This window comes from Battus philenor, unplaced genomic scaffold (genome assembly GCF_028537555.1).
Source record: "Battus philenor isolate CCGP_79_NKW_IND1 unplaced genomic scaffold, ilBatPhil1.0.hap1 SCAF_5, whole genome shotgun sequence".
Taxonomy (NCBI): Eukaryota; Metazoa; Arthropoda; class Insecta; order Lepidoptera; family Papilionidae; genus Battus; species Battus philenor.
The window spans coordinates 10,274,135-10,301,631 of record NW_027181715.1 but is presented as its reverse complement, the minus strand read 5'-3'; the positions used below and the strand labels follow the sequence as shown (position 1 = coordinate 10,301,631).

The 27,497-nt window shown below is 32.5% G+C and overlaps 2 protein-coding genes across 2 annotated transcripts; one reads left to right on the top strand and one right to left on the bottom strand.

The window, feature by feature from the left end:
• The first annotated feature begins 135 nt into the window (after positions 1-135).
• On the top strand, positions 136-21,326 carry Ccdc39 (Coiled-coil domain containing protein 39). Its single transcript, XM_068772513.1, has 24 exons — positions 136-336; positions 440-548; positions 714-861; positions 1,741-1,898; positions 2,724-2,843; positions 3,317-3,418; positions 4,165-4,356; positions 5,103-5,228; positions 5,414-5,503; positions 6,032-6,158; positions 6,963-7,051; positions 7,128-7,225; positions 8,472-8,601; positions 9,750-9,944; positions 10,458-10,597; positions 11,385-11,460; positions 12,800-12,959; positions 14,209-14,374; positions 14,992-15,139; positions 15,944-16,119; positions 17,585-17,637; positions 18,783-18,901; positions 20,135-20,159; positions 20,948-21,326. The coding sequence occupies exons 1-24, from the start codon at positions 209-211 to the stop codon at positions 21,055-21,057; spliced, it is 2,985 nt and encodes a 994-aa protein (XP_068628614.1). The 5' UTR covers positions 136-208; the 3' UTR covers positions 21,058-21,326.
• A 679-nt stretch (positions 21,327-22,005) lies between these two features.
• On the bottom strand, positions 22,006-25,034 carry LOC137929422 (ankyrin repeat domain-containing protein 13C-B). Its single transcript, XM_068772364.1, has one exon. The coding sequence runs from the start codon at positions 24,734-24,736 to the stop codon at positions 23,405-23,407; it is 1,332 nt and encodes a 443-aa protein (XP_068628465.1). The 5' UTR covers positions 24,737-25,034; the 3' UTR covers positions 22,006-23,404.
• Positions 25,035-27,497: the final 2,463 nt, after the last annotated feature.

The window sequence follows — 27,497 nt, the reverse complement described above, 5'->3', positions numbered from 1 at the left end:
TAATAAATTTTGTTTTCTGGTTATAGATTTGTATGGCGAATAAAGTTGAGATCTTTGCCCTTTTCACTTTTTAAAAAAAATGGATTTGTTTTGTAATTTCAAATTTGACATCGTATTTGTTTGTTCGATACCATTGATCGCATTTACTCGATTAGTCCTTTTGTAGTTTTCGACAAGTTTTTGAGTTTTTATGTATCAATATTGAAAAATGAATGAGCCCGAGAAGGTGCCCGGATATATGGCTCAACTGCTAGAAGAACTTGGATGGAATCAAGGAACGAGGATTCCATTAGCAGATGCCAGTAATTGTAATTTAGAAACGATATTAATTGACAGGTTTTACTTTATACTATTTTAAATGTTGAAATTGTTTAATTTTACATTTATGTCATTACTTAATAAAATTTTTAAAAAATAAACTCATTCTGTCCTTATTTAGGCAAAATGAAATCCAGAGTTTAAAGGAAGCTCTGAGCTTACAACTTCAGAAGCAAAATGATCTCAATAAATATAAAGAATTTGTACATACTGAATATCAAGAAAATACTGTGAGTACCTTTAAAAAAATGTTATATACCTTTAAAGCATTTATTTATTTTTCTAATGTTATTTTTTTATTAATGAAATTGATCAATTACTTAACAATTCATCAGAGTGTTTATAAGTAAAAATTTATTAAAGGTAGATATTGATGTGTAATACTTTAATTTTAGCGTCTTCTGTTTGCTCAAAAACAGCAATTAGAGCAAGAAATAAAAATACATCAATTATCAAAAAATGAAGCTGATAGACTTGAAAGAGATGTGGTTGATTCTAATAAACAGAGTAGTGTGATTGCGACCAGGATTGATAGACTGCAAAGTAAAATTTAATACTTATATAAATATGCAGTTTTTGTGTATTTGTTATTTATTGTGCTCAACATAAACACATATTTATTATATTAATCATAGGAGGTTAGTAATATTTGTATTTAAGTAATTATTCTTTTATCAATTATTGTAGTATTAAACTTATTACCATTTTCTTTCCATTAATATATCAGTGTTCTTCATTAATTTAAAATTGTGTTTATTGTTGCCATATTTATATAATAAAATTTATGAATCACATTACTCAAATGTGATAAAGAGCACCTCCTATAATTAATACCATAATATAATAAAAATGAATTTTTATTCCCATGAAAAACATTTTCTATTAAATTGCTGATTAATGCACATGTACAGCAAATTTATGCACATGCTCATATATTAAAATCACATTTGCACAGTTAACAGAAACACTTGTGGGTATGATTTGTTTTTGCTTATTCAAACAGTATATTATCTATCATGATAACAAATAGGGGGGGGGGGGGGGGACAATAGTTGGTTTGTTTAGAAACTGTAAAGTATATTTTCATCTTACAATTACGGTAGTAGTAATTATTTAAGGTATCTTACAAATATAGTGTAGTACCCTGAATACCATTTGGCACATTGAAAATCTTAATTTTTTATGAACCCCAATTATTCAGTCTATAAATATGCAAGCTTTTGCATATGATAAAGACAATGTTCTACAAATTGATTAAGCCTGTTTTTGCTTTCCATTTACTCTTCTGTCTATTGTGTCAAATCAAGTAGTGTGTACTTTGCTGTACTAACCAATTAATTTAATTAGCCTATGCCTTATGTTTTCAAAGGTTTTATTGAAAGAACGTCTTTTTATAATGTTGAATATATTTTGGAATTTCAGGTAATATAGCTAGACTTCTTAAAAAGGCTGATACATTGAAGAGTGAAGTTTGTGGTGAAAGAGGAGCACTACAGGAATGGCGGGCCGCACTCGAAAGAAGTGCTGGCGACATCACTGCAATAGAACAGTTTACTAAACAGGACTTGTCTAAGGCTAAGGTAAAATAAAGTTCATTGTAATAATTGTATAAATTTACAGTTTTTATGTTATTAACAGAAAATAAAAATTGGGTTGTTGTACTATGGTTGTGGTGTTGGCTTATTATGGAAACCATTTTAGTGAGACATGTGATTGTGATAAATTATTGTGCTTTGGTAGAAATTCCTGAAATCACTAATTTTTTTTATTTATCATCTAAAGTAATTTATAGAAGCCACCTCCATTATTTCAGTTTCATGAGCAAAGTCATTATTATCATTTTAAATTAAGTATGAGTACCTACACCATAAAATTGAATCAGATCAGTGGAAATCCACAGTAAAAATAAAGTCACAGACGTAGCTTGAAGAATTGTATGTCTGAACTGCCAATGGGCACGACACATCGCTAGTGCAGGCGACGCCCATTGGAGCTGAAAGGTTCTTGAGTGGTGTCCACGTACCAATAGACGCGGCCTCAGTGGGCCCCCCATTAGGTTGACTGATGACATAGTTAAAGTTGCAAGAAGTGGATATGGGCAGTGCAAGACCAGTCATTGTGGCGATCTTTGGGGAGGCCTAAGCCTTGCAGTAAGCATCTATCTGTTAAAAAGAAGAAGAATGACTGCACTGTATTAATATCAACAAACATTATCATTAAAAAAAATTGAAATGTGAGATACAGTATCCAATTTTTAATTCGGTAACTATGATAGATAAATATAATGGGTTAAATATTGCACCTTGTCAAATCCATCTCTCAAATGTCTGGTACTGTTTCCCTTTATCTAAAACTTTTATTGTATCTGATAAAAGTATTTATATATGTTATATCTTAACTCGCAGGCACTGGAGACTACAAGACTGAGGCTAAAACAAGAGCATGATCGCATGCGTGATCGTCTTAATCAGCTCGTGTCTAATTTAAGTGCAGAGGAGCGTGCTTGTGAAAGGATATCTGTACAGGTATTTAAATGAAATAAATGTGTATAGTAATTACAACTACATTTTAAATGTTTATATACTTTTGTTTTGTGTCATAAAAATACCACTAAATACTTTACACAGCATCTAAGAATCAATAATAGTAATTACATAAAACTTAACATATTTTTAACATTATTTATAAACTTTTTACATTATAAATTGAATGGTTAATTTTGTAATATTATTAACCTTTACATTACACTATTATATAACTTAACATTATATGTTTAGAGAGCAAGGGCAATCCATCCAGGATTTTTAAATATTATCTTCAAATCAAATATTATTCTGTTTATTATACTTGTTAATAAGCTCTTGGTAGAGAAGTCGTGATCATGGAGTTGGCTGTACAGACCTTCCTGCATTTCCCTAACCCTCTTTCTCTGATACCACATAGCTTTTATCCTAAGAATGTTTAAATTAAAATTACAAATGATTTCTTTGTTTGTCAGGTGATGGAAGGTATGGAACAAAGAAAACAAATGATGGCCATGTGGACGAGTGCAGTTGAAAATTTACGACAACGTGATAAAGATATTAGGCATATAAGAGAAGTAAATATCTAGACATTTTCTAAACTCTATTTATATATCAAACCCCTAACAACCTCGATAGCACGTTCTCTATTTCGTTTAATCGATTATGTACCTATATTACTACCACTACTACACACTACTACATTTAATTTTTGTGACTTGCATCATAAAAACTTATGCTGCCAAGCAGTAGATTTTATTACTGTAATATAGTAAGAAGGTTTCTAAAATGTAGTCAAGTAATTTGACAAAATATACCATTTTATTATTTTTAATTTATTTAATAATTTATATTTTTAGTTTATTTTTTTAGGTCTATTAATGGTTTATCTCAGTATTGCATCATATTGAATATCCTAATACATTGTTATTCTAAAAGTGATAAAGCAAGTTAAGGGTAAACATAGCCCACATAAAAAAGGTTAAAATATAAAACCTAAATATAATTACAAAGGATGAGTAATAAAATAAAAAAAAAGAATTTTGGATGAAAATTAATTGGCTTATTATCAATTAAATTAGTAGATTAAGTATGAAGAATTAGAGTGGTTTAAAATACAAATTTTTCCAGTTCAATACTTCATTTTCTACCAGTATTTATATTTGGAATTTGTAAATCTAATTTTTAATATAAACTCCTGGCAAAATTATCAATGACTTTAGGAGTTTATATTTTATAAATTATCAATAACGATGAGAAAAATTTCTTGCTGGTATAATTATTACATGAAAAATCAAAGATAGTTATAAAGTGGTATTTTTAGGATTATGCTGTACTAGAAGCGGAGGCAAATAATCTGGCAGACCAGTGCCGAGAGCAGCAGGCCTTCTGCGATCAACAGCATGCGAACAACACTGAAGCAACGAAAGAAAACATTGTTTTGGCACAACAGCTCAGCCTGTCACGTTTCCAGCACCAACAGATAGTTGACCAGAATGTAACATTGGATAGCGAGGTGATATTTTCAACTTCGTTAACTGCACATTACCATCTTGCGTCACATACAACCATTGGGCAATAGTGTGTTGATTATTATAATTGAATTACAAAGTCATTAATCTCTGTAGAATAAATATGACAGCTAAAATGAACAAGTACTGCCACGCAATCAATAAAATAACTGAAAAAAAAATAAGAGAATATTAACTCATTTTTAGAATGGGCTTCCAAAGTAGCATTGAAAGAATTCTTTACAATTTGGTTAAGTAAGTAATTAAATTGAAAAAGATTCGTCGTCGTCATCGTTTCAGCATATGGAAGCCCACCTAATATATATATGGAAATATAATCACTACACTTTGCAGACGGATTAGCGATCGTAGTATGGGATTATGGTACGCAGAGGACGCTGCAGCTTATCCTATAGAAACTTGGTTGTGAGCAGTGGCAATCCTATATATTAGTTATATGGGATTGACACTGCTGCACAAAGTGTGAATTATATAAGATTGTATCCCGACAACCAAACCCGCGACCTCCGATCGCAAGTCTTTTACTACTGGGCTACTGGATACATTTAAACCTATAGATACTGAAAATCACATGACATACATAAGAAAATCCTGTAATAACACTACCTGAATATTTGCGAGGGTCATCGAAATATGCAATATTTAATTTCAAAGAATTAATTTAAATTGTGGTTTCGTAGATTATAAATGATTTTCTAATTTGTTCTTTGGTGATTCTTAAACGTTGCAGGCTCAAAGTATGCAAAGGGAGTTAAGCAACATGCGGAATTACCTCGAGAAGTTGCGATTAGAAAACCGAAATATTTTGGATGAGCAACACCGAAAAGATGTTGCCGTAAAGGACCTTGCTGAAAAGGTAATATTATCAATGTCAATTAAAATGTAATTGTGATGTAATTAATTAAAAAGGTTATTTTGTAATATCCTACATTATTATCCTTTTCAGATAACGTTGTTATTAACTCATTTACATGAAACATTTGGAAGTATTTTATGTATTTTATATCTTAAGAGTTAAATATTTTTTATTTTTCTGTATAGATCAGGGAGTTAAAAGAAAGTTTGCTGGAGTCGACAGATAAATCAAAAACTGCTGAAAAACGTGCTAAGCAGTTAGAAGAGATGTTGAATGTAAGTAAATGCTTTGAACTTAAATAGATATAATTTTAATCACTTTGACACAGTGTCCTCGATATAAACTGACAGTGGTATTACCACTTAGACATTTCTATTGCTTTACAAAATTTTTAGGCTAAGGTGTTGTACCTTATAGATATTAGGGCGGGCGTGACACGGGCGCTTGATGTAAATATTTCCAATATTTTAATACCCTTCGTAACACTTTTTTCACTTTGTAGAACTTATTTTATGGTATTGGTATTTTTAAAATTATGTAATTCATGCAAAATGTCATGCATACAATTATATAGTATTTATTTCATGACTAATGTTCACTTTTGTTTCTGTTTAATGAAGGTCATCATGCGTTTTTAATTTTTCTATAGCAAAAGTGTCAAAAGAGAGTAGTAAGATGTTGCAATAAGAACATTGTAGAGCTCACACAATGAATTGGATGCTGTATGTGTGCGGCAAGAATCTCTTTACTTAAATAGGGCCACACTCGTTGTGATCAGATTGTTGATATAACTAAACTTGCAGGAGGAAGAGCGCTACGCAAGCCAGATTACTCAGAACCAACAACGCGCGATGCACTGTTCCTTTGTAGAGAACCAGAAACTGTTGGCTCTCAAGAATGAAGAGAAATTGTTTTACATGCAGTTAAAAGGTTGCTATACCAACTACATTTTATATCGATCTTATATCACCACACAGTCCGTTCGATTGTGGAATGATTTACAATGATTAGTAAAAGTATTAGTAAAATGATTCGAACTGTGCTGTAAGTAATAAAGTTACTGTTAAGACCTATGAGACACATATTATATTCCAAAATAACTGTGCCTGCGACTTCGTCCATGTGGAATTTAACAAAAGAATACTTAGACTATTTAGTTTTTTTTTGTTTAATTTTTTTTTTCTAAAATAAATGTGGTCTAAGTTCCTTCTTATTACATTAGCTATCTGCTAGTATAAGGCCCGTCAAAATCGATCCAGTCAATTCAGTGATAAGCCGAAACAAACAGACAAAATTTTTAAAAAAATGGATGTACCAAATATGTACCTTATATATATTCATGTGCATGTAGTAAAAGCGATTGTTTTAATATTCCAAACAGACACTCAATTTTATTTAGAATAAACTGTATTGTTATGAAAATCGGTATCATTTATCGTGATATATATATAAACAAGCTTTTCGTAAGGTAAAAAAGCATGTACAATAAAATTTTTTCAATCTGTTTAAGTTACAAAAAATATATATCACCATGCTGTTGTTTTTGCCTTGTTCTACGCTTATTCAATTATTGTTTAGATTCGCTTTGATCTGTCAATTTAAAAAATAATTTATTTTATATTTCCTCATAGATACAAATATAAAAAAGGTTTTATATAGAGATTTCCAGCAAATATTAAGTGTTATTAAATATATGGTCACACATAGCAGTAAAACAGTTGTTTTTACTTCCAGCATCCAAAGCTGTCATGAGCAAACTGGATACGAAGCAACGGAACATGGAACGCAACCTGCAAGCGTTGAAGGAATCTCTTTACATTATTGTACGTCAAGTTTTCCTATGATACATCCTTAAATAATATCCTATTTAATCATACAGCTATTAAAAACATTTTCTAGTGTTACCAAGTGGAGACGACAGGAGCTCGTGTCTCGCATATGGAAGGGGCGCAGGCCGAACGTGAGTGCTCTGCGGAATTGGCGGAACGAGAGAACAGGTCTAGCATTTATACATAAGGCTTCCCATAGGCTGATAGATTAAACTATCTAACCCGAGTAAATCTGACGAGCTTCTTTCTGTTTTAGTCTGTTGTAGTTCAATAGAATAGATATAAAACGTATTCGAAAGGTAGCAATTTGTTTATTAATAAGTATTTTTTAAGTAATCAGTTTATTATTTTGTATGATTGAAAGATTTTAAATAATAACCAATTAACTTTTATTTTAATATGTCCTTTTTGATTTATCATCTAATATATGACAGCTGAGCTGAATGTTTACTTGTTTTTATAAGGCTACCGAAATCGCTGTACCGTGCCTTAGATGTAAGCGCGGCGGGACGGGGAGAGTATCAGGCGCGACTTTCCTCGCGATAGCGGTGGTCGCCTCTCTTTCCTCGACCCTCTCGCTGCGCTTTCGCAAAGAGCAGTAAAGCTGTTTTGGTAGCGCTATAATCACAATGATCACTTGAATTATATTGTTTCGGTGTGTTTACTATGTTTACTGGTTTTGCGAAAGGTCACCTAAAATGGATACCACAACAGTACCGATTTGAAAGGCTGTAATAGTTTGGTTTTATAGGCACTATAGGTAGTAATTTTGGATGCATATTTGTTTGATTTTGTAATTAAAAGGCTTGTCTAACATATTAGAAGAGTGTATTGCTTAGAACAGGGATGGACAAACGGCTACAAGCCAACTTTCGAAATTTAAAATCTTTCACCAGCCGCAAAAAATAACGTTGTTAAAAGGCATTACTTTTTTTTTTAGAAAAGTCCGAAATTTCTGCATTCAAATTAAATATTACAGTGATTTTAAAAAAGGTTTGAAACATTAGAAATCAAATAAATTTTTTAAAATTTAATACATAAAAATTTTACATTTACCGCGAGCTACAAATAACCCTTCAAATAGCTTCATGTGGCTCGCCAGCCGCTGGTTGGGCACCCCTGGCTGGATGATCACGAAATCTAAAATTTGTCTTTCGAAAGTTTTTTTTTTGCTATTCAAAAGCAATTTACAAATATACTTAAAATTTGAATAGTTTTATGGTAATTAATTGAACGATATGCGTTTGGAACCTTCGTTGCTTTAGATTAAAGGATACCATTATTAGGAAGTTCAAACTGATTTTAGTTTCTATCAAATTGGGTTCTTTTCATGGCGTACGAGATATTGTAAATGATTCATTTTATATAGTAATAATAATAAATATGAAAAGATAGTTATTATACGTATATACAGGTTGAAGGATGTCCGCGGGCGTCACGCTGCACGCGTGGCCCTACTCGAGCGACACGCCGCCCGGCTACACGACGACATGCGACGGCTGACCAAGGATCTCGAATCCAAGAACACCCTGTACACTGACCTGGTATGCTTAAAGTAAATTTATTTGTGAAAGTAGGAAGAGATTTGAAATAAACTGCACTGTGCGACGAGATCTGTATTGCAATTCACAGTTATTTTTTTATTACTGGTTGCCATTGTTTCGTGAAGATACGACATTTGTTCCGGTGAATACGTGTAAGTCTACAATATTGAGGTATAAAAACTCTTTTAGGAAAGGTTTTCGCGAAGAAAAAGTTATGACAATGCATAGTCAATAATAAACATAAATAGCAGTGACGCTTGTGTTAGCACTAGAACCTAAGATAAGTTTTGTTCAAGAATTTACAAGAGTTATTCTTGCATTATAGAGTTAAAAATGCAGGTTGTTTTTCGCAGTGCTATTTCTAAAAATAATAGCCGTGATGAAAAAATCCGTAGGATATTAATAATTTATATATTAGGCATTTCTTTCTTTTCTTACTCTGATACGAGATAGAAGCAATTAAATATATTTATATGTTATACTAATATACTAGCAAATAAATTTATATATCGGAATATTATTACGTAAAATTATTTACACTCTAAGAACGATCATTCTTGGTGTATCCATTTAAATGGATATTTAAATACTTATAAAACACTACCGACAGACTTTATATCATTGGATTTAATAAATATTGTGCATTATTTATGTTAATCTGTCATATTTTAATTCCACATCAGGTAATAAATAATATTAACCGTTGGGTCTATATGTCTGCGCATGAGCAAATATTTTGTCGCTCTTGCGATTGTTCTCTTTTAAAGCATGGCATTTTTAATTAGTTTTCATTACAAAAAATAAAATACCTATTAAAGTACTTAATAAAGTTGAGTGGCGAAATTTCGGATACTGAATAAAAGTCGACCTTTTTATGAATTAAGAACAATTTTTAATGTATTTTATATTTAAAAAAAAACAATTGTATATTTATGATAATATATGTGAATTTTGATGCATCCTGCTATCATCTTAATGTAATGTTTCGACATCTTCTTTTCAGCCCATAGCCGCCCACTGCAAGGCATAGGACTACCTCAACCTATCCCACATATCTATGTGGGAATATTATCATCACATTTAGCAGGCTTGACGATCATTTTAATGTTCATACCGCTTAAAATCTCTGACCAACATTATATTTGCAGCAAAGCCGTCTAAAAACATCGATGCTGAACGTGTCCGGTGGTGACAAGGAGGTGGCGTCTTTACGCGAAGAATGGCGGCGGTTGCGTGTGGAGGAGGCGCTCACGAAACTGCGGGTTGCACACGCGTCGCGTGCGCTCGCTGGCCTCGACCGCACCGCTTACACGCTCGACGAGCGTCGCCTGCAGCTCGACGCTGTTAGTACATCTTTCATAGTCAGGCCTATATGGTATAAAATACAGACAAAACAAACAAAAATGACAAATAAAGAGCAAAACTACCGCAGTGACAAAGAAAAAATCTTTTATATTTAAAGCCTTACGTATTTTTTGTCATCATCATTAAGCCAGCCGTTAGACACTCACGATGATCGATCTCGGGCTGCCCGCGGTCGTCTACCTACTAAATGTACAGAATTATTGTTTATACCGTGCGATATGACCTCTTTCGATATTTTTTGTAGGGTTTTATGAAGCTGCATGTAATAGAATAAATCACGAAACACAGTCCACAAAGAAATTCAGCTTGATTATTGCTGAGTCATAGACTAATTGGACATTTCGGATGCGCACCTCTCAGAGAAGCCGTGGCAAACGTTTGAACGATGTTACAGGCATCAGTGAGTCTTTCGAAAGAATAAAAAATTTCGATGACACCTCACACTTTATATATTGAAGACTATATTTAGTGAAAATTTTATTATTTCGCAGGCCATGAAGGAACGCCTGGTAGAGATCGCCGCGCGGCGCGATATGTTCAACGTGCAGAAAAGAGCATTGCTCGAAGACTGCGGCAAACTGCGTGCCGAGATACGCGAGCGTGAGCAACGCATAGAGCAACTCATAAAGAGGTATCATACTTTCCACATTTATTTCTCCAAGCTATAGGTCTTTCGAATTAAGAATATAGTAAACCAAAAAGTTCCTAATTAGAAAGTCAAATGGTAGTGACCAGTTTATTGTATACATATTAAGACAACAGTTATGTCCAACAATTTAAATAGGAATGGAATGTGGCTAGACAGACTGATCAGGATATATCTAATGCGTTATTTACAAGAATCCAGCGTAAAACACAGCGTTGAGGAATCTCCGAAATAACTACTCGTCCAAAATACAGCAATATCTGTGATCAATGTGTGTTGTCAGTGATATACGGATCCGAGACGTGATCGTTTACGAGGGGCCTTATAAAGGATCAAGTTCAGAAAGCAATAAATACATGTTCTATATTCGAAGTTTTGCTGCGAGACCCAGCTTTGCAATGTGCGGAACAGTGAGAGTCCTCACGAAATCGCCCCTGAATCTATGCTGAAGCGCAGTATGTCAAGCAAATGACGACTCCACCTGACTGATCGTGACTGCTTTACCAATAGCATTGTACCACTGTGAGCATCAATGGCGGATTTATAGAACCTAAAATACTTAAGGCATAGTGATATCGGTAGCACTGTAAAAAGTTTGTATTGTTAAAGGCAGTATTATTTATATATTCATGGCACAATGTTCAAATGTGATGTTAGAAATCCATAGTACCGATTACTACGCATTACAGCCTGAGCCGGTTGTACCATTGCCCAATGTTTTTTTTTTTTTTTTTTTTAACTAATTATTTTATCGTATGTGAAATTGTTTCAGGCACGACATATTCATTGCATCACTGGGCAAGGATGAGTCCGGACAGCAGCTGAGTGTCACGTTTTTCAAGATAAAGGTAAGCAATTGTTATATTTCGCTATCAATACGTAATATTTTGGTTTAAACACTGAACAATACTGTGTATTCACACTTGTACTTTAAAATTCCGGGTACATTGATTACACTATTTTGATTTTAAAATGCATGGCTTGTTTATAAATTAAAATATAGGTTTAGACTGCTTGTGACAACAGTGCTGATTTGTGAATGATCTTTTGTAGAAAAATTTAATGACTATTACTCTATTTATCTCAGTTTAAAATTAAATGTTGATTTATTACTTTATTTTAATACATTTTAATAGAGATTGTGTTTTTACACTATCTGAAATTCTTTAACACGTTCTACACCGAGAAAAAAGAACGTAATATTCTGTCCAGGCCGTGTCGGTCAGTGCTGCCTAGCGTTAACTATTTTCATAAATAAAGGCTCTAATTAACTTTTGTTATAACCAAGTAACAATTGAGTAAAATATTAGAGCATATAAGCAAAAAAACAACTTATTAAAATTTAAACAGATTTATTATTTTTAATAGGCCTAAAGGAAAACTTTACTGTCAGTCAGCATTGACCGCGTTGGCAGGAATCGTATTAGTAGATATAACTTCGCTTCTTCGGTTTTGTTATTATACAATATTTATACAGTTATATTATACTAAAAGCTGATTGGCAATGGCCGCTGGAACCTGGTTTAGGAATTAAGCCCACGGATGGACAAGCACATCTTAGTACGACCATCCACGAGGACAGATGATCTTGTTAAAGTCTTCGGAGGACTCCAGATGCAGGCCGCTTTTATTATCCTACAGGAAATCATCGAGCAGGCCTATGTCCGTCAGTAGCCGTCCTAAGACTGAAACGATTATGATGAATATAGTAAATAAATCAATTGAATCTGTCATAAAAAAGTACTACATCATTTGAAATAATCACCTAATTGGTTATAAAGAGGTTTCGACTAACTAGCGTGAACTACTCGGCTACCTCAAAACCAGTGACGTTATAAATAATTTTTTTTAGATAAGGTCACGGATGTGGCTCCAGTGAAGTGACAGTGGGCGGGGCACGATTGATAGTGCAACCGACTCTCATTGTTGTCGGAAGTTTCCCGAGGGGCAACAACGGGTCAACGATGAAACAATTAAGGTTGCTGGAAGTGGTTGGATGCGGGCAACACAAGACCGATAGTGGCGAACTATGGGAGCCTCCCCGATCTTGGGAGAGACTGATGTAATGATGATGATGAACAAAAATCGTATTGAAAGCGGTTGAGCGCCGACAGTGTTTAGCCTACAACTTTCTGATGTATTAAGAAAAGTAATATTAGTCTATGACGTTGCCTTGTTACTTACAAGTTCGCGGCGGAACGCGCAGAGCTTCGCGAGCGTGGAGCTCTACTGGACGCGGAGATAGGGCGTCGTGAGCGCGATGTGTCCGCGCTCGAGGCCACCATGCGCGTTGTGCACGCCGCGCACTCGCACTTCCTACGCCGCACCGCACCCGTCGACCCTGAAGGTACTTCTAGATTTAAAATAATTTTATTCAAATGGTTCCGTGTGCGGACCTCGGGAGACTAGACGAACTCTACATTGGCGTAACAAAAAAATGAACGTTCACAATTCATAAGCAAGATTGCTTTACATAAAGAACTAAAATGTTGATTTGACTTCACCTATCAATTTAAAAATATCTGCCATGTTTTAAGAAACTCAACGACTGTTACTTGTAAAAACATGTGTATTCATATTCAGTACAAATGGAATTACTTTTTTATTGGCAAACGTTACATTGTCGACATTCAATCATAGCACAGTAAATTAATTTATTAACCAGTCAATTCTCAATTCAAAACTGTTATTTCGTGGTGGGAACATAGTGTCAACGCAAACTTCCATAGACAGATCTAATCCTTACATTTTAACCCGAGTTTTGGGAACAAGGTGAAATGACCAATAAATTTAGCAAGACCAATTTTAAATGCAGCCTGCATTTGAAGTTGGTCTGGCTAAATTTGAACGTGGTCTATGACAAAAAATCCTGAGAACCTCTGCTGTAGTGTATGATCTACAGCAGAAGTTCCTACGATTTTTTAATTGGACTACATACCGCCTACAAATGAATCAATTGCTTTCACAGGCTGCTGTGTATGATCATTTTTTTTTTGTATCATACACTATGTTAAGCCAACTCACCCAGGATGTTATCTGTCCTGAAGGGTCATACCTCTATTCTAGGAAGAGATCTGGCTATGACCCACGATCATCAGGTCATGGCAAGATTCCTTATCTTGATCGGTTTTTGCTTGTGGTTATTTTAACGATATATTAATCTGAAAGTTGGTTAACCTAGCTTGTTGATTAGCGACCTTAAAAGGTACTGCCGTCAACCCTCGCAAACTACTAATCACCTTTCGTTGCTAAGAAAATAAACTTTAATTTTGAAATAATGATTGTTCTCAATTTATTGCAATCCAGTAGCGAAAATTTATTTTGTGTCCATTAAAATGAAATTCAAAGAGTTGTTTGAAAACGAAATTTAATTTTTTTCAAAACCTGGTTTTCGAAGCCAAGCATCTGACCGTCCACTTAGGGTTTTAATTCATGCACTAATAATTCATGCAGCATCAAATAATTATGTATAATATATGTCTTTATGTAGAGCTTTTTAGTTTTGAAGCAGTTGTGATATTTTGTTGCATTATCATAATATATTGTTAACTAAATAATTATGAAGCAAAATTGACATTTGTATGCTTAAATTTTAGCTCCAGAAGTGAAAGAAATTAATGATTTAACTAATGAATATTACGAAAAACGTGATGAACTTAAAAAACTGAATGTTAAGATGGCCCAGCTGGAGGAAAAAGTGTCTGCGGCGAACTCGAAGGTCACGATTTTATCAGACCAGCACAAGCAGCTCACCGTTAGGGAGTAAGTAACTGATTGTTTCTTATACAACGAACAATATAAGCATTATCAATTTCATTTGTGCGAGGCAAAAACTGCATTACTGAAATAACTATTTGTGTAAAAATGGCAAAAACAACATAAGGAAATCAGATTAAAAACTGAATAGATAACGTGACACATGCACAACGTCGTCTTAGATCGACGCAATATATATATAGGGTGTAAAAGCTTTTGAGGTAAATGTGTGTAGCTCAAGTTTTGATAAAAACTTTAAAGCAATAACCTCTATATAATGATAACTCCGAAAAGAATTTTACTTTAATTTGACGGGCTCATGACTTCTGGCATGGATAGATAATAAAAAATAATTATTTTTAATAATAAGAAAACGCTTATGGTTACTAAATTGTCATTACTTTATTATACATTGTTTTTTTTTATTAAATATGTTTCGAGTGTTACATTTATTACTAAGAAATTATATGCTAATAAATAATATAATAAACTATTGTTAAGTTTATTACTAAATTATAATTTAATAAATTGATCACTGAGCTGGTGACACCGATAATTAGAACACTTTTAAAATATAATATAGGTTTTAAAATATACTAAAGGAACACACGATTCTGTCATAGAACTGAAACAGAAAATGTGTTGGAGAACCTTCGAGAACATACGCAACGGCAGGAGAGTCGTCTGCAGAACGCGCATGACGTCATCAGTCTCAATTTGAAACGCGCCAAGAAACTCTTTGACGACGTTGACGAATGGCGCCTTTTTAAGGTCAGTTTCTTAAATATCATAAGGATTAATTTTAATCTGTATTTATTATGGACGGATTTAATTTTATTATGCCATTACAAAACACAAATAAAACATATAATTTACATCTTAGGAATATCTTTTTTTAATTTATGTAAGTAATAACATACCTGTTGTTGATGTAGTAAAGGCTAGAATACTGTTTATTGAGCATCCAGATTGATTGTTATATGTGTTGATAGATTTCCTCAATGCTTGGGTTGTTTAAAATTGATTACATAAAGTAAAAATATAGGTGAAGATTATTATTGACTATTGACAGAATTAAATGTGAACACGTTTCAAAGGAGAATATCATTTAGACCTATTCATAAGAAGTTGAGGCTTAATCAACAGCGATTCTAAAAATACAATCTGATTTTTATAATCACCGATGAGTTTATTTTTAATTTATGATACAATGTGAAGGCATGATATGTGCCATGTTTCAGTTTAAATTAAATATTTTATTTTATTCAATTAGATCCCGCTTACAGTTTTTACAATTTACGGGAATATACAGCTTAAATGAGAGGTGGGAAGGTAATCGCTGACTTTGACAAATGTTTACACAGGGGTCGTAGGGACGCACGTGAAAGGATTTAGAATGACCCTTATTATAGAAAGGAGTTGTACGAATCCCTTCTAAGGGATCCTCGTTCTTTGCTGCTTTTAAAGAGGTTTAGGCTAAGCGCCCTCTGCGCTCCGCCTCCTCGCACCTCCGGATTCTGCAAATGCCACTTGGGCAGCAGTGTAAGCTAGATGAAGAAAAACTTGTGTGGGCAGATGTCGCTGTATACGCGCGACTATACGGAGGCGGCGCACAAGGTGCTTGAGGGCATGTCCGCTGCTTGCGGAGGGCTGCGCGCAGCGCGCTCCATGCTGGCAGCGCTGCTGTCGGGCGGCGATGTGCGCGCGCTACTCCCTCGCAACCAGCGCCGCCTGCACGCCTACCTCGACAAGTAACTACTACGTACCACATTTCAATAAAGCACACTCACATTGTACATTGCTACGATAAATATTTCGCCGACAGACCATTATTCAATAGATACATCACCAAGGATACATTTTTACAAGTAGCAATACGATGGTATTGTCTTTTTCACACTTTTCATTTATATTAATGCAATTTTAAAACATAAAGTTAAAATAGACCTAAGGATACATTTTTACAAGTAGCAATACGATGGTATTGCCTTTTTCACACTTTTCATTTATAATAATGCAATTTTAAAACATAAAGTTAAAATAGACCTCTAGGCTCATCGCCTAATTTCATAGTCTTAACTCGGATAGAGTTAGATTATCGTGCGAATAAAGAATGCGTGGGTTAGCGAACGAGGAATAATTGTGCAATACCGCTAATATTTCACTTCACTGTTACGAACCAACGTATTATAATTATTAAATATTTACAGTTTATTGTTAAATCAGATCACTTACACTTAATTATTATTGTTGATAGTTATTAGCTACTAGCCCGCCAGATTGTCTTACATACTTCATAGTCATTGGTCGCCATCATGAAGAATTTCTAGGTGTAGTCGTAAATTTTTCCAAAGTATCCACTTATCAATCTTTGATAGTTATTTGAGTTGGCAATGAATAAATAAGCCACACACTCATCAACTCGTTTATTATACATTCTGCTAGTCTGTACATGTCACGTTAAATATCACGTCACGCAATTCAGGCAAAAACTCATCTGGTTTTAACAAGGCTTGAAATACTATTTGGCTCTGTTATAGACTTGTATTTCCTAGTCCAAGTCTGTAATATTTTTAGATTCTTTTATGTATTGTAAAATTTAGTGTATGTACATATATTTTTTTAATTAAATCATATATTTATTTCTTATAATTTTAGGTTTATTTATTGTATATGTGTATATTACGTTCATCTTAATCTTGTATAAACTTTGTAAAGAAATTTATGTAATTCGTCGTTTATCGTGTCATTCGAAACCGTAATGTCTAATGTTTATATGTTGTTTAGACGCATAATAAATTGTATTGTTATATTATATCAAAAACAAACCTTAATTTACCTAACTTATATAAAAATACCATAAAATGTCTATTGTTCATAAATAAAACGGTACGTTTATTAATTTATATTATTTTACACTTAAGATCATTTACAGTAACAAGTTATGTACTTTACCAGAAGAATGTTAGAAAAGCCAAATTCGATCGGAACAACAATCTAAATGTACAAGTGTTCCTAACGGGCTCTTACCTGAGAAGAACCCACAATCAACATATATGATTTTTTGAGCACTGTACTGTAATAAATACAGCGATTTAGTAAATTGGATCTAGCCGGTACTTGGCAGTTTTGCTTTTTATCCGATGTGCCAAACCATTTGCCACATCGTGTACTACAGTATTGATGATGATACCGTTTTAATTATTTGTGTTGCAGAATGATTGCGACCGAGTCTGCTGGTTCTCTGGAATCACCTGCGGATATTGAAGGTTGTTGTCCATAGATTTTTTACGTTTATGCTATTAATTTTCATTACGTAATAACATTGAATATAAATAAGAGCGGTGGGAATTGTCGACAAACTTGCTCGTTATCGATCTACTTTGCCAGAAAAATTTCTTTTGCTCTTCAATTTCTTTATTCACTTTTTGTACAACTTGTGTAATTGCGGAAATAATGGCTTAATGCGTTTGAACAATCTCTACCAGTCAAACCAATTTTAATGAAGTCTATAAATTTTGTAAGTTTTAAAACGGTGCTTAGGTCAATTTAAAGAGAATAATAATATTTTAACAGACAGGAAACTTATTATGAAAATACCTCATAAATTGGACATAGAATTATAGTTTCTCTAGTCACATTTTTTTTTGTTTACTGTAATAATTTAAATTCTGAATTTAAAGATACCAACAATGGCTGCAGCAGTCATGCGTTATTCTATCCTAACCCTAAAAGAATAAAGGACATCTCATTGAATTCTTGATAATACTGTACAAGACTTTTTAATTAATTTTCGATTTTCTTTCTCATTTATTTGTATTTATAAAAATCGCCTCAAAATGTCATTTAATACTCCAGGAAAAAGAGTACAATAAGCATTGAAAAATTAAAGATCGATACAGCGCATACCTACACCATTAGTCCATTGTATTTTACTAAATATCATCTCAAGTACGAAGTTGAATAATTTAAAGGAAATTACGCTGCTTAGTTAGTTTCTAGGTTTTTGCTTGTGCGATATTTTTAAAACTATGTTTCTTATAGTATTTATCGTTACAATTGTAGGCCTCTCCTGTAGATTTCTAATAGATCCGGTTGAAAGAGGCCTAGATCTAACGCCTTCCGTCGACTATAACGTTATAGTGACTATTTTTTTCATTTAGAGTATTCATTATCACTTCAGCCTTAGTATGTACATGCATCAACTGTTGGACATATGTCTCTTCTATAGATTTCAAATAGAACCTGTTGCATGCCGCCTGCATCCAGCGTTATCGTTCAGCGATTGTCTGTTGACCTTGTGGGTGGACGTTCTACGAGGCGCTTGCTGGACCGTTCTGTTCTGCACGACGTGTGCTCACTGCTACTACTTATACTAAATAAATATAATTATAATTTGTAACAATAATTTCAGAATCAGTGTTTTCTACGACCACCGAGTCGACGAAGAGCGGCGTGAGCATGGCGACTGGCTACACGAAGCGACTGACCGCTTTCCGCAAAACATTGGCACCCAAAGTTCAAGAGCCGTGTGTAAGTATTTTTAAAGGTTTGATAAAGTTCTAGCTATGATGGGTTGCTTGTAGCCCAAACACATATGTTAAAATTATTCGTACTTTCTTGCGTCAATTGTTATCAATCCGGCGTGTTCAGTTTTAATATAACAATTAGACATACATTTAGCCTCTTTTCCCAAACTTTTTTTGTAGATTAACTAAAGTTATATTTATTTTACTATGGGATATTACATTATATATCGATATTTAGAATTAATTTTTTTTCTGGTCAAAATGTCACCTTTATACGTCGGTATAATGTCAGGGTACCGAATTCCAGTATATTATTTAGTAGGATGATTCTAGCGTCAAAACTGTTTGACAAATCCGTAGTCCGTGTTTGATTAATCTTAACACTTTGCCGTGCGCACGTTTCGTAAAAATTTACTCGCTTGGCGCCGGCAGCGCTAATTCGGATTACTACATAATCAGGAAATTATGAATTGTAAAGTTTTAATCAACTCATTGCTAGTTCTCATGCGTTCTCAACCCTGTTCTCTTACTTTCATGAAATTTCGAAGATATACATACGTAAATAAATGCAAAAATTTTTTTTTTTATATATTTGTTTATTTCCATTCTCTTTGGTATTTAGTATTTTTCTTTCGAATGGAATGAAACAAAACAGTCTCTATAATGCAACGTCGAATTCGCCTTGTAAATATTTCACTATCATCCGAGGATTCTGCTCCACTTTCATTTTTTTCATCTCCAATGTCTTCTTCCGAATCGGCCAAATCGTCCGGAACGTCAGACAAGACGTCCGCGCATTCATCATAAATAATCGTGTCGTCTATTTCGTCTGTCATGATAAAAGGGCACAAGCACTTATAAAAACAAAAATACTTTATTACGTGTGTAACTTATTGTTACCTAAACAAAACATCAACATAACTATATACATATATATTATTTATATATATATATATATATATATATATATATTTATATATATATATATATATATATTTATATATATATATATATATATATATTTATATATAGTTAGATACTATTTATACTATTTTGCGCACGACACCACTGTGGTGGAGTTAAAAATTGCTTCTCTCAGCAGTAAGTGGGTCTTTTATTTGAAATTAAAAATGCAATTTATTTTACTTTTCAAAATAACATACAAATATGTTCACTTCTATTCGATGAATAACTTGTTTATTTTATGTGCAATTTTAATGATATATTTATTTTACAGTTAGTTGAAGAGATCCCGTATCAAGGTAAATGTTTTATTATAATATATTATTCCAGTTTAGATATAATATATAACTTCGAAGTTAAGTAAAATGTTACGCAAAAATTTTCACAAATATCATGTGCATAATTTATTTTTACAGCAATGTCTTAATTCTTCTCTTCTTAAAAAGATTTATGTGTTCATCGTAAAGAATAGACCTATGAAAAAAAATTGATTAAGATTTTTTTTTAAATCTATTTGTTTGTTTCAAGATGTTTCCCGACTTTTCTGTAGGCTTCTTTGACGCAACAGGATACGACTGTCAGATTATATTACCATAATTTCCTCTCGGGACTGTATAAATTTACACATCAAGCTGTTTTTGTCTGGTGTCCTTTAGTTAACCCGTGTGACATTGTATTGTTTGTTATTGCAAAGTGGTTGAAAAGGTGACAATACAGGGTGATCGGTTATATAATTAAAAGCTTTAAAAATGTGAATGTATAGTTTGTATTTGCTGTCAATTAATGTATGGTACACCTTATCAAAAGCGATTTCAGAAAAAAAATATCGTAACGATCTTTTTCAACATCTGGATTGCTTCCTATATAATTAAATATTGTCTATTATCTGTTCTTGCAGACTTTGTACTGCCAAAAGTTATTAGCCTTAATGTAACACATTTCATAGAAATATTTTTACACAAGATGATTGGATATACGTGTAAAAGGTTTCATGCTTTTGGATTTTTAAGCTAACCTTTAACGCTTTCACACTTATAACCAATGACTCTATAATTCTGCACTACGATTCTTTAAAATCTTTTTTTAGCACGTCGGTCTTCTGTCTCTTTGCGTGTCGTGACATTGGGGATAAGAGAGACCCTGCCAGCTGAACCTTCTGACATGTGCGCGGCACGATCTCGGAGGACCTTTCGTTGACGCGACACATCAATAATATTAGTTAAAAAACATTTATAATTAGTAATTTTTTATGTTAATGTCTCCTACGTTTTCAAACGCATTTTTTTAAAGAAATATTTTTATATATGTTCAAAAACCATGTACAATTGTCTGTTTGTTAGTTTTCCATATTGACAAAAATCTATTTGTTTAATGCCATTATTTTGTTTCTTCGACTAAAAGTTTTTGTTATTAAAATGTTCAACCATTTAGATAATATAACATTTATTAGTGAAATGGTTAGCTAAAAGCTGTGTAGTATTATCGTGCAGATTCTAGTAAAAATTTGAAACAATAAAGCTTTTACTTATATATTTCTTATTATTTACCCTAATAGTACTTACACCAAAGATATAGAATATAATCATAATGAGCATAAAGTGATTACATTCTTAAATACTCCTTGCTAGTCATAGGCCTTCTTTAACCGTAAATTCATTATCATTTTTGCCATAAGACGTTCACTGCTAGACATAAGCCTCCCTCATAGATTTTCAATAAGACCAGTTGAAAACGGCCTGTATCCATCGTCTTCCGACGACCTTGACGAGGTGTGACTAGCACACTACTACTTTAACTTGCACATCCGCTGAATTATGTCGCCTATAAAATAAAGTGGAGAATAACGTTATTGCCGAGAGATTGACAATGCACATTAATTTTTCCAAAAAGTCTGAAGTAAGCTTTTATAAATTTCATTTCGTAATTATGTTGTTGTTATTATTACCTATAATTTAATCTAATTAGAATAAGAAAAAAACACTGATTGGTAGGGTAGTAAAAAAAATTACAACAAAATATGTCAAATGAATGTTTAATAAAATAAGTTTTGTTTTTAGTTTAAACCAGCTCCAAGACAATTTGATATTTGTTTTTTTCACAAAAAAAATAGGATATTGAATTAAAATTTGGTTGACTGATAAAAAATTATGGCAATTTCAAAGACAAAACATTTAAGTAATGAAAAAGCAATGTAAGAATACACTAGAATTTGCTTAATTTATCTATGCTGTGAAATAATTTTTTTTTATGATCTGGTGGCCAAAAATAAAAGCAGAGAATTGTTATGAACTAAATGTCATATAAAATCAAACAGTCTGCCAGCTAAGCATGATGTAGATGCATGCATGATGCAGTTAATTACAATTATATGTGTGTATATATATATACATATAGATATATATTAAAATAACACACATTATTATAATATTTCATCTTTATTAACATTATAATTCTAATTTTGAAATATACATCACATACTGTCTTTTAAAACGATTGTGAAAACAATGTGTGAATCTACTGGCAAGATACAATAGATGTTTGTAAAAACAATGGCTCAGGTGGGATTTGGAACATAATTGTATTGACAATAATTTGTAAGTTTATGTATAAACATTAATTTATGCACATTCTTACTATCCATGCCATCTACTTTTATTAACATGCTATGAGAAAGTATGGTGTGTTTTAAGCTCTAGTTTAGGTACATTTCATTAGATACACAACATTTATTTCGTTTTGTAAATACTAATCATTCTATAACATCACAATCTACTAATCAATTTTGACAACATGATAATTTCGTGTAAATTAAAAAATATTCATTATAAAACTTGTCATGTGTTAAAATGTGCAAATAATTATACATTACTTATACAAGCGAGGAACTTTAATGTTAACAGGACTTTTGTCACTGTTACAGATGTACATAGAGTACATAGGCCAAAGGCTAAAAAAATTTTGTACATGAAATTTCCCAAATATTGCTTTAAAAATTTTCAATAACAAATTAATAAATAATATTGTAAATACATCAATGGGCTTAAAAGTAGAAAAAATAATACATCACAATACTAAAACCCTTGTGGGTCAACCCTTGTATGAGCAGTTAAAATTAGTGGTAATAAATATGACACTATATTGGTCCATCATAAAATATGAAGTAAAGATCAATTTCTACCAGGTGAAACAAAACTACAAAAATGCCCAAATAAATAAAAAAATCTGATTCAATTTAACTAATGCATATTTGTTGCAATCTAAATTCTAGAGTGATTCTAACACTGTTCATACAAACTAATTCATAAGATGGTTCTCTGTGTAATTTACATTCCAAAAATTAGAAAATCTGCTACTCCACAAACAAGACACAGTGGCTGGAATATGAGCTGCCAAAACCAAATAACATAGGAATTTCAATTGTTAAAAAACCATGCGTCGACCTGCAGAGCCTTCCCTTCACAGCTTGATGGGCCCAACCACGCTTCACTTCACGTCGCCAAATTGGCCTTTCACTTATTTCAAACAGTGTTAGAATATCAAAACGTCATAAGTCAGGGAAACGAAGAGGATCTTCTACATAATCTTCAGGTATAACAAACAAATCCGGAGGAATATTTTCACGAAAATCAAACTTCTGAAAAGTTATCTTTGCAGTGACTGTAGGTAATATTGGTATGTCTATTTTAACTGGGAAACCCCTAGGTAACTTCATGGCTACAAATTGCCGTAATTTAGCAAAGTGCTTGAATGGTGCTATGACTTCCAAAACATTTAACAACATATCTACACTCAGAGGAAATTCATCGCTCATTGCAATAGTTGCCCGAAAGTTTCTTGAAGATTCTTTGTATACCAGTTCTCTTCCAAGGCTTGGGTATTGTCCAGGAGTAGATGATATGTATGTTTCCCAGTCTACCCCGCTTTCGGGTGGAGGATTTAGTGATGCCCGGCGAGTTGGCTCTCCATTTGTATCCAAATTTTGTGTATTACCTTTAGTTAAACTCTCAATTATTGCCTTATTTTTCTGTAAATCATCAGTGGATAGATGTTCTCTTCTTTTTCGAGATTCTAATACAAGCCCTGTTATTGTATAAATATCACTTCTATATAGACCAGCAACAGTTTCTTTGCGATCTTCACGAAATATCCAACCAGACTGAGCCCTTGAAAACAGAATGCCTTTTGTGGACATCTGTGCTGCAAGTATATCACTAGACATTAATATGTCAACTTCATCTTCAATTTCATTTTCTGTCTCCTCATAGCGAACTCTTTGATATACTTTAGCTTTATTATCTAACACAGTTAAAGCCTCTCCTTGTGGTTTTTCTCCTTGAAATATAAATGAAATGTCACCTCTCTCCCATTTCATATCCGAAAAGTCAACCAAAGTGGTGTCTAATCTTATTCCAGAGCCTGATTTATAGATTTTACATACATCAGAGGGTAATATTCTGGAAACTAATGGTACCCATGAATGGAAATCCCACTTGAGCTCCATGTAAAAATCTTGGATTTGAGCTAGAGCTCTTATGAGGTCTGGTCTCCTGCGGTCCATTTGTTCTCTTGCTTGTTGTTTGAGTTTGCGTACAAGGGAAGATATTGTCTGCCGGTCGCCATAGCTGATGGCCTCTGCAAGAGGGGACCAACCAGCAAGGTTTTTCACTTTGACTGGTGCACCATGAGCAAGGAGTAGTTGCACACACTCCTTGCGACCCAGCATAACTGCCAGGTGTAATGCTGTATTGCCATGTTTGTCTTTGCGAGTAATATCATTGTATCTTAGCAGTGATGATAACTTACGAACGTCTCCAAGAAAAATACATTCGTGTAAAGGAAAAGATTCGTCTTCTTTTTTAAAGACGGAATTAGACATTGCGCGCGTGTGAATACTATCAATTCATCACTTACATTAGTTATTAATTGTAAAAAACTTCGATAGAAATGAATACAAATCTAATCAAAGAGATAAGATTAATTTCAGTGAAATTACCAATATGCTACACATGATTTCGGTTAGTGTCCAATGCAATCCAAGTAGCTGTTCAAGCATATCATGTTTTCCTGTCAGGTATAAAAACTGATATGTATTCAACACGCTGACACTAAAAGAGAACCTTCATTTTAATTTTTAGTAATTTAATTGGTTTATTGCACTAATTTACATCGAACTGTTGCAGCTAATTGATTGACAGTGAGACACTGACATCTGTCAAAATTATTAAGCTTTAACAGTATCGTAAATTATCTCTGACACATTTAATAAAGTAAATTCAAAAAATATAGTAACGGAAACTGAATTTGTACACTATTTAAAACTATTTTATTTTTATGATTAATAATAGCAATATTTTGGAACAGTAAATAATAAGAAAATAAAACAGAACAAGCATGCTTTGATACTAACATGATAATAAAAAAAATTGTTAATTGATTACATGTAGCTTGCAACATTTTAACGAAAATATTTTAAGAAAATCAAGCTACACGTAGGTAAGAGCAAATTTATTACAAAAAATAGCTAATGACACATGAAAAACAAAAAAAATATAATTTAAGTAAAAGCTGAAATTTTCTAAAATGTATAACAATTGCAATGACAATTATAAATTGAGTTAAAAGATAAATTTTATTTGTCTTTTATGAATTTTGCGAGTAAATTGAGTATATTTTTTTCTAAAACTACAAAAAAAAACATTTTTTATGTTTCTGGATATTTAAGTTCCAAAAACTGTGTAAGACTATGCACAGATTAAATAATATAATTAATATTGTAACTTCATAAATCGCGATTGCGATTTGTATACATTTTACAAGTACATTTTTCAGTAAAATTATTAATAACGATATAAAAATGATAGAACAGCAAAAACATCATAATGGAATAGCTGCTTGTAGTACTTTACAAAAAAAACAATCTGTGCTTATTTCATATATACCTATACTGAGTATGGAATTTGATAGAAAGTATAAATAGATGATAAAAAGATAAATTTCTAATCAATCTTTAAATTTTTCATTGGAAAATATATATTGTAGGTTTTAATATAGAAAAAAGAAAATCCTGTCTATATATGATTATTTGAATAAAATCTTTAGATACGATCGCATTATGAAAAAGCGTGTTTTTTTTTAAATTTTCAGAAAAATGTAAAAAAGAACTTTTTGACATTTTATTATCAGAAGCCTGTTTTGTAAGTTTAATTTTTACATCAATATAACTCTACAAAGATATTTGTAGAGATTTACGATTTTACAACGTTAGAATCTTTTTAATAAAACAAAATATTATCAATAAATTGAGAACAAAAGAATTTCAAAATAATGGGCTGTATTTATTTCCAACTGTATTAAAAATTTTGTCCGCTCAAAAGTAATGCAGCTTAGGAAACTAAAAAACAGAGTGATAACAACAGACTATCAATACAAAAAAAAACAATAAAAATTTTTGATTTATCTCTTCAGCTGTGAGTTTTTGGTAAAAGGAATGAGGATAGCATTTTAAATCCAGGTATTAAGAAACAGACTGGCTTTTTGTCTAGTAATAGCCTTTAACAGGTGCGAAATTTTAATTATACTTTTTTGTGTTAGCCATAATTAACATTACATTTTTATTCTTTCTATGTTAGCATTTTGTTATTATATAGAATTGTTATTGTTCAACAAGTTAAAGATTAAAAATAAGAGCTTTTTAATTTTTACTGTTTTAAAAGTTTCGAAACAGTTCTCCATATTTATTATATTATCTATTCTATAAGATTATCCTTTCCGACTAACTGAAACTCTTTAAAAAAAAAGACTGTATGTGGAAGATTTCAAAATTAAGGTAAAGTTAATACTCACCTAACAATAATTGTTATAATGCAAATTTTACTAAATTCCATCTCCCAACAGCATTAATAATAACAATGGATATAAGATATCGCGGTTATCTTTATCTTTGATGATGATAGGTGGTGGTTGTGAGTATGGACATGGAGGAGCTACGCCACAGCACCCATACTGGCCAGTTACTGAGTAAATCTAAAATAAATACAATATAAGAATAGAGACAGTCGTACGTTAGTACATCGAATAAATTAAAATGTAGAAAATTTTTAAATTCTCTAGTATACGTACATTTAGAATAAACACGAATGCCAAGCAAATTATTAAAAGTTTGGACGCCATCCTTTCTTCAATCTAACTGTATGCACCCGATACTAAATTATTCTGGTTTTATACATACTGAGTCATTTTCATCATCATGTTAAGTAATAAGTTTACTGAAATAAATGTTTGTACATAATACGACATTTAGGCACGTATGAATTGCTATTTATTACGAAAACTTCAATCCGTACTACGGACCTTTACGTATCGATGTGTTCAAATTAGTGAGTGAATGATTATTTCGAAATTAATAATTTGTCATTATGAAACATTTCAGTAGTTTTATTTCATTGTCAAATTATTAACCGTTAATCGAGAAGATAGGATATTTTGTTGGACACTTAGCGCTATTACAAAATGGGCCTGTAGAGAGGACAATGTTGGTTGTACGGACATCGTATTCCGTGATATCATAACTACGGTTAAATCCGATGTTCGTAAAACGAATGTTGAAAATGGAACTAAACAAATTTTAACTTTTTTAA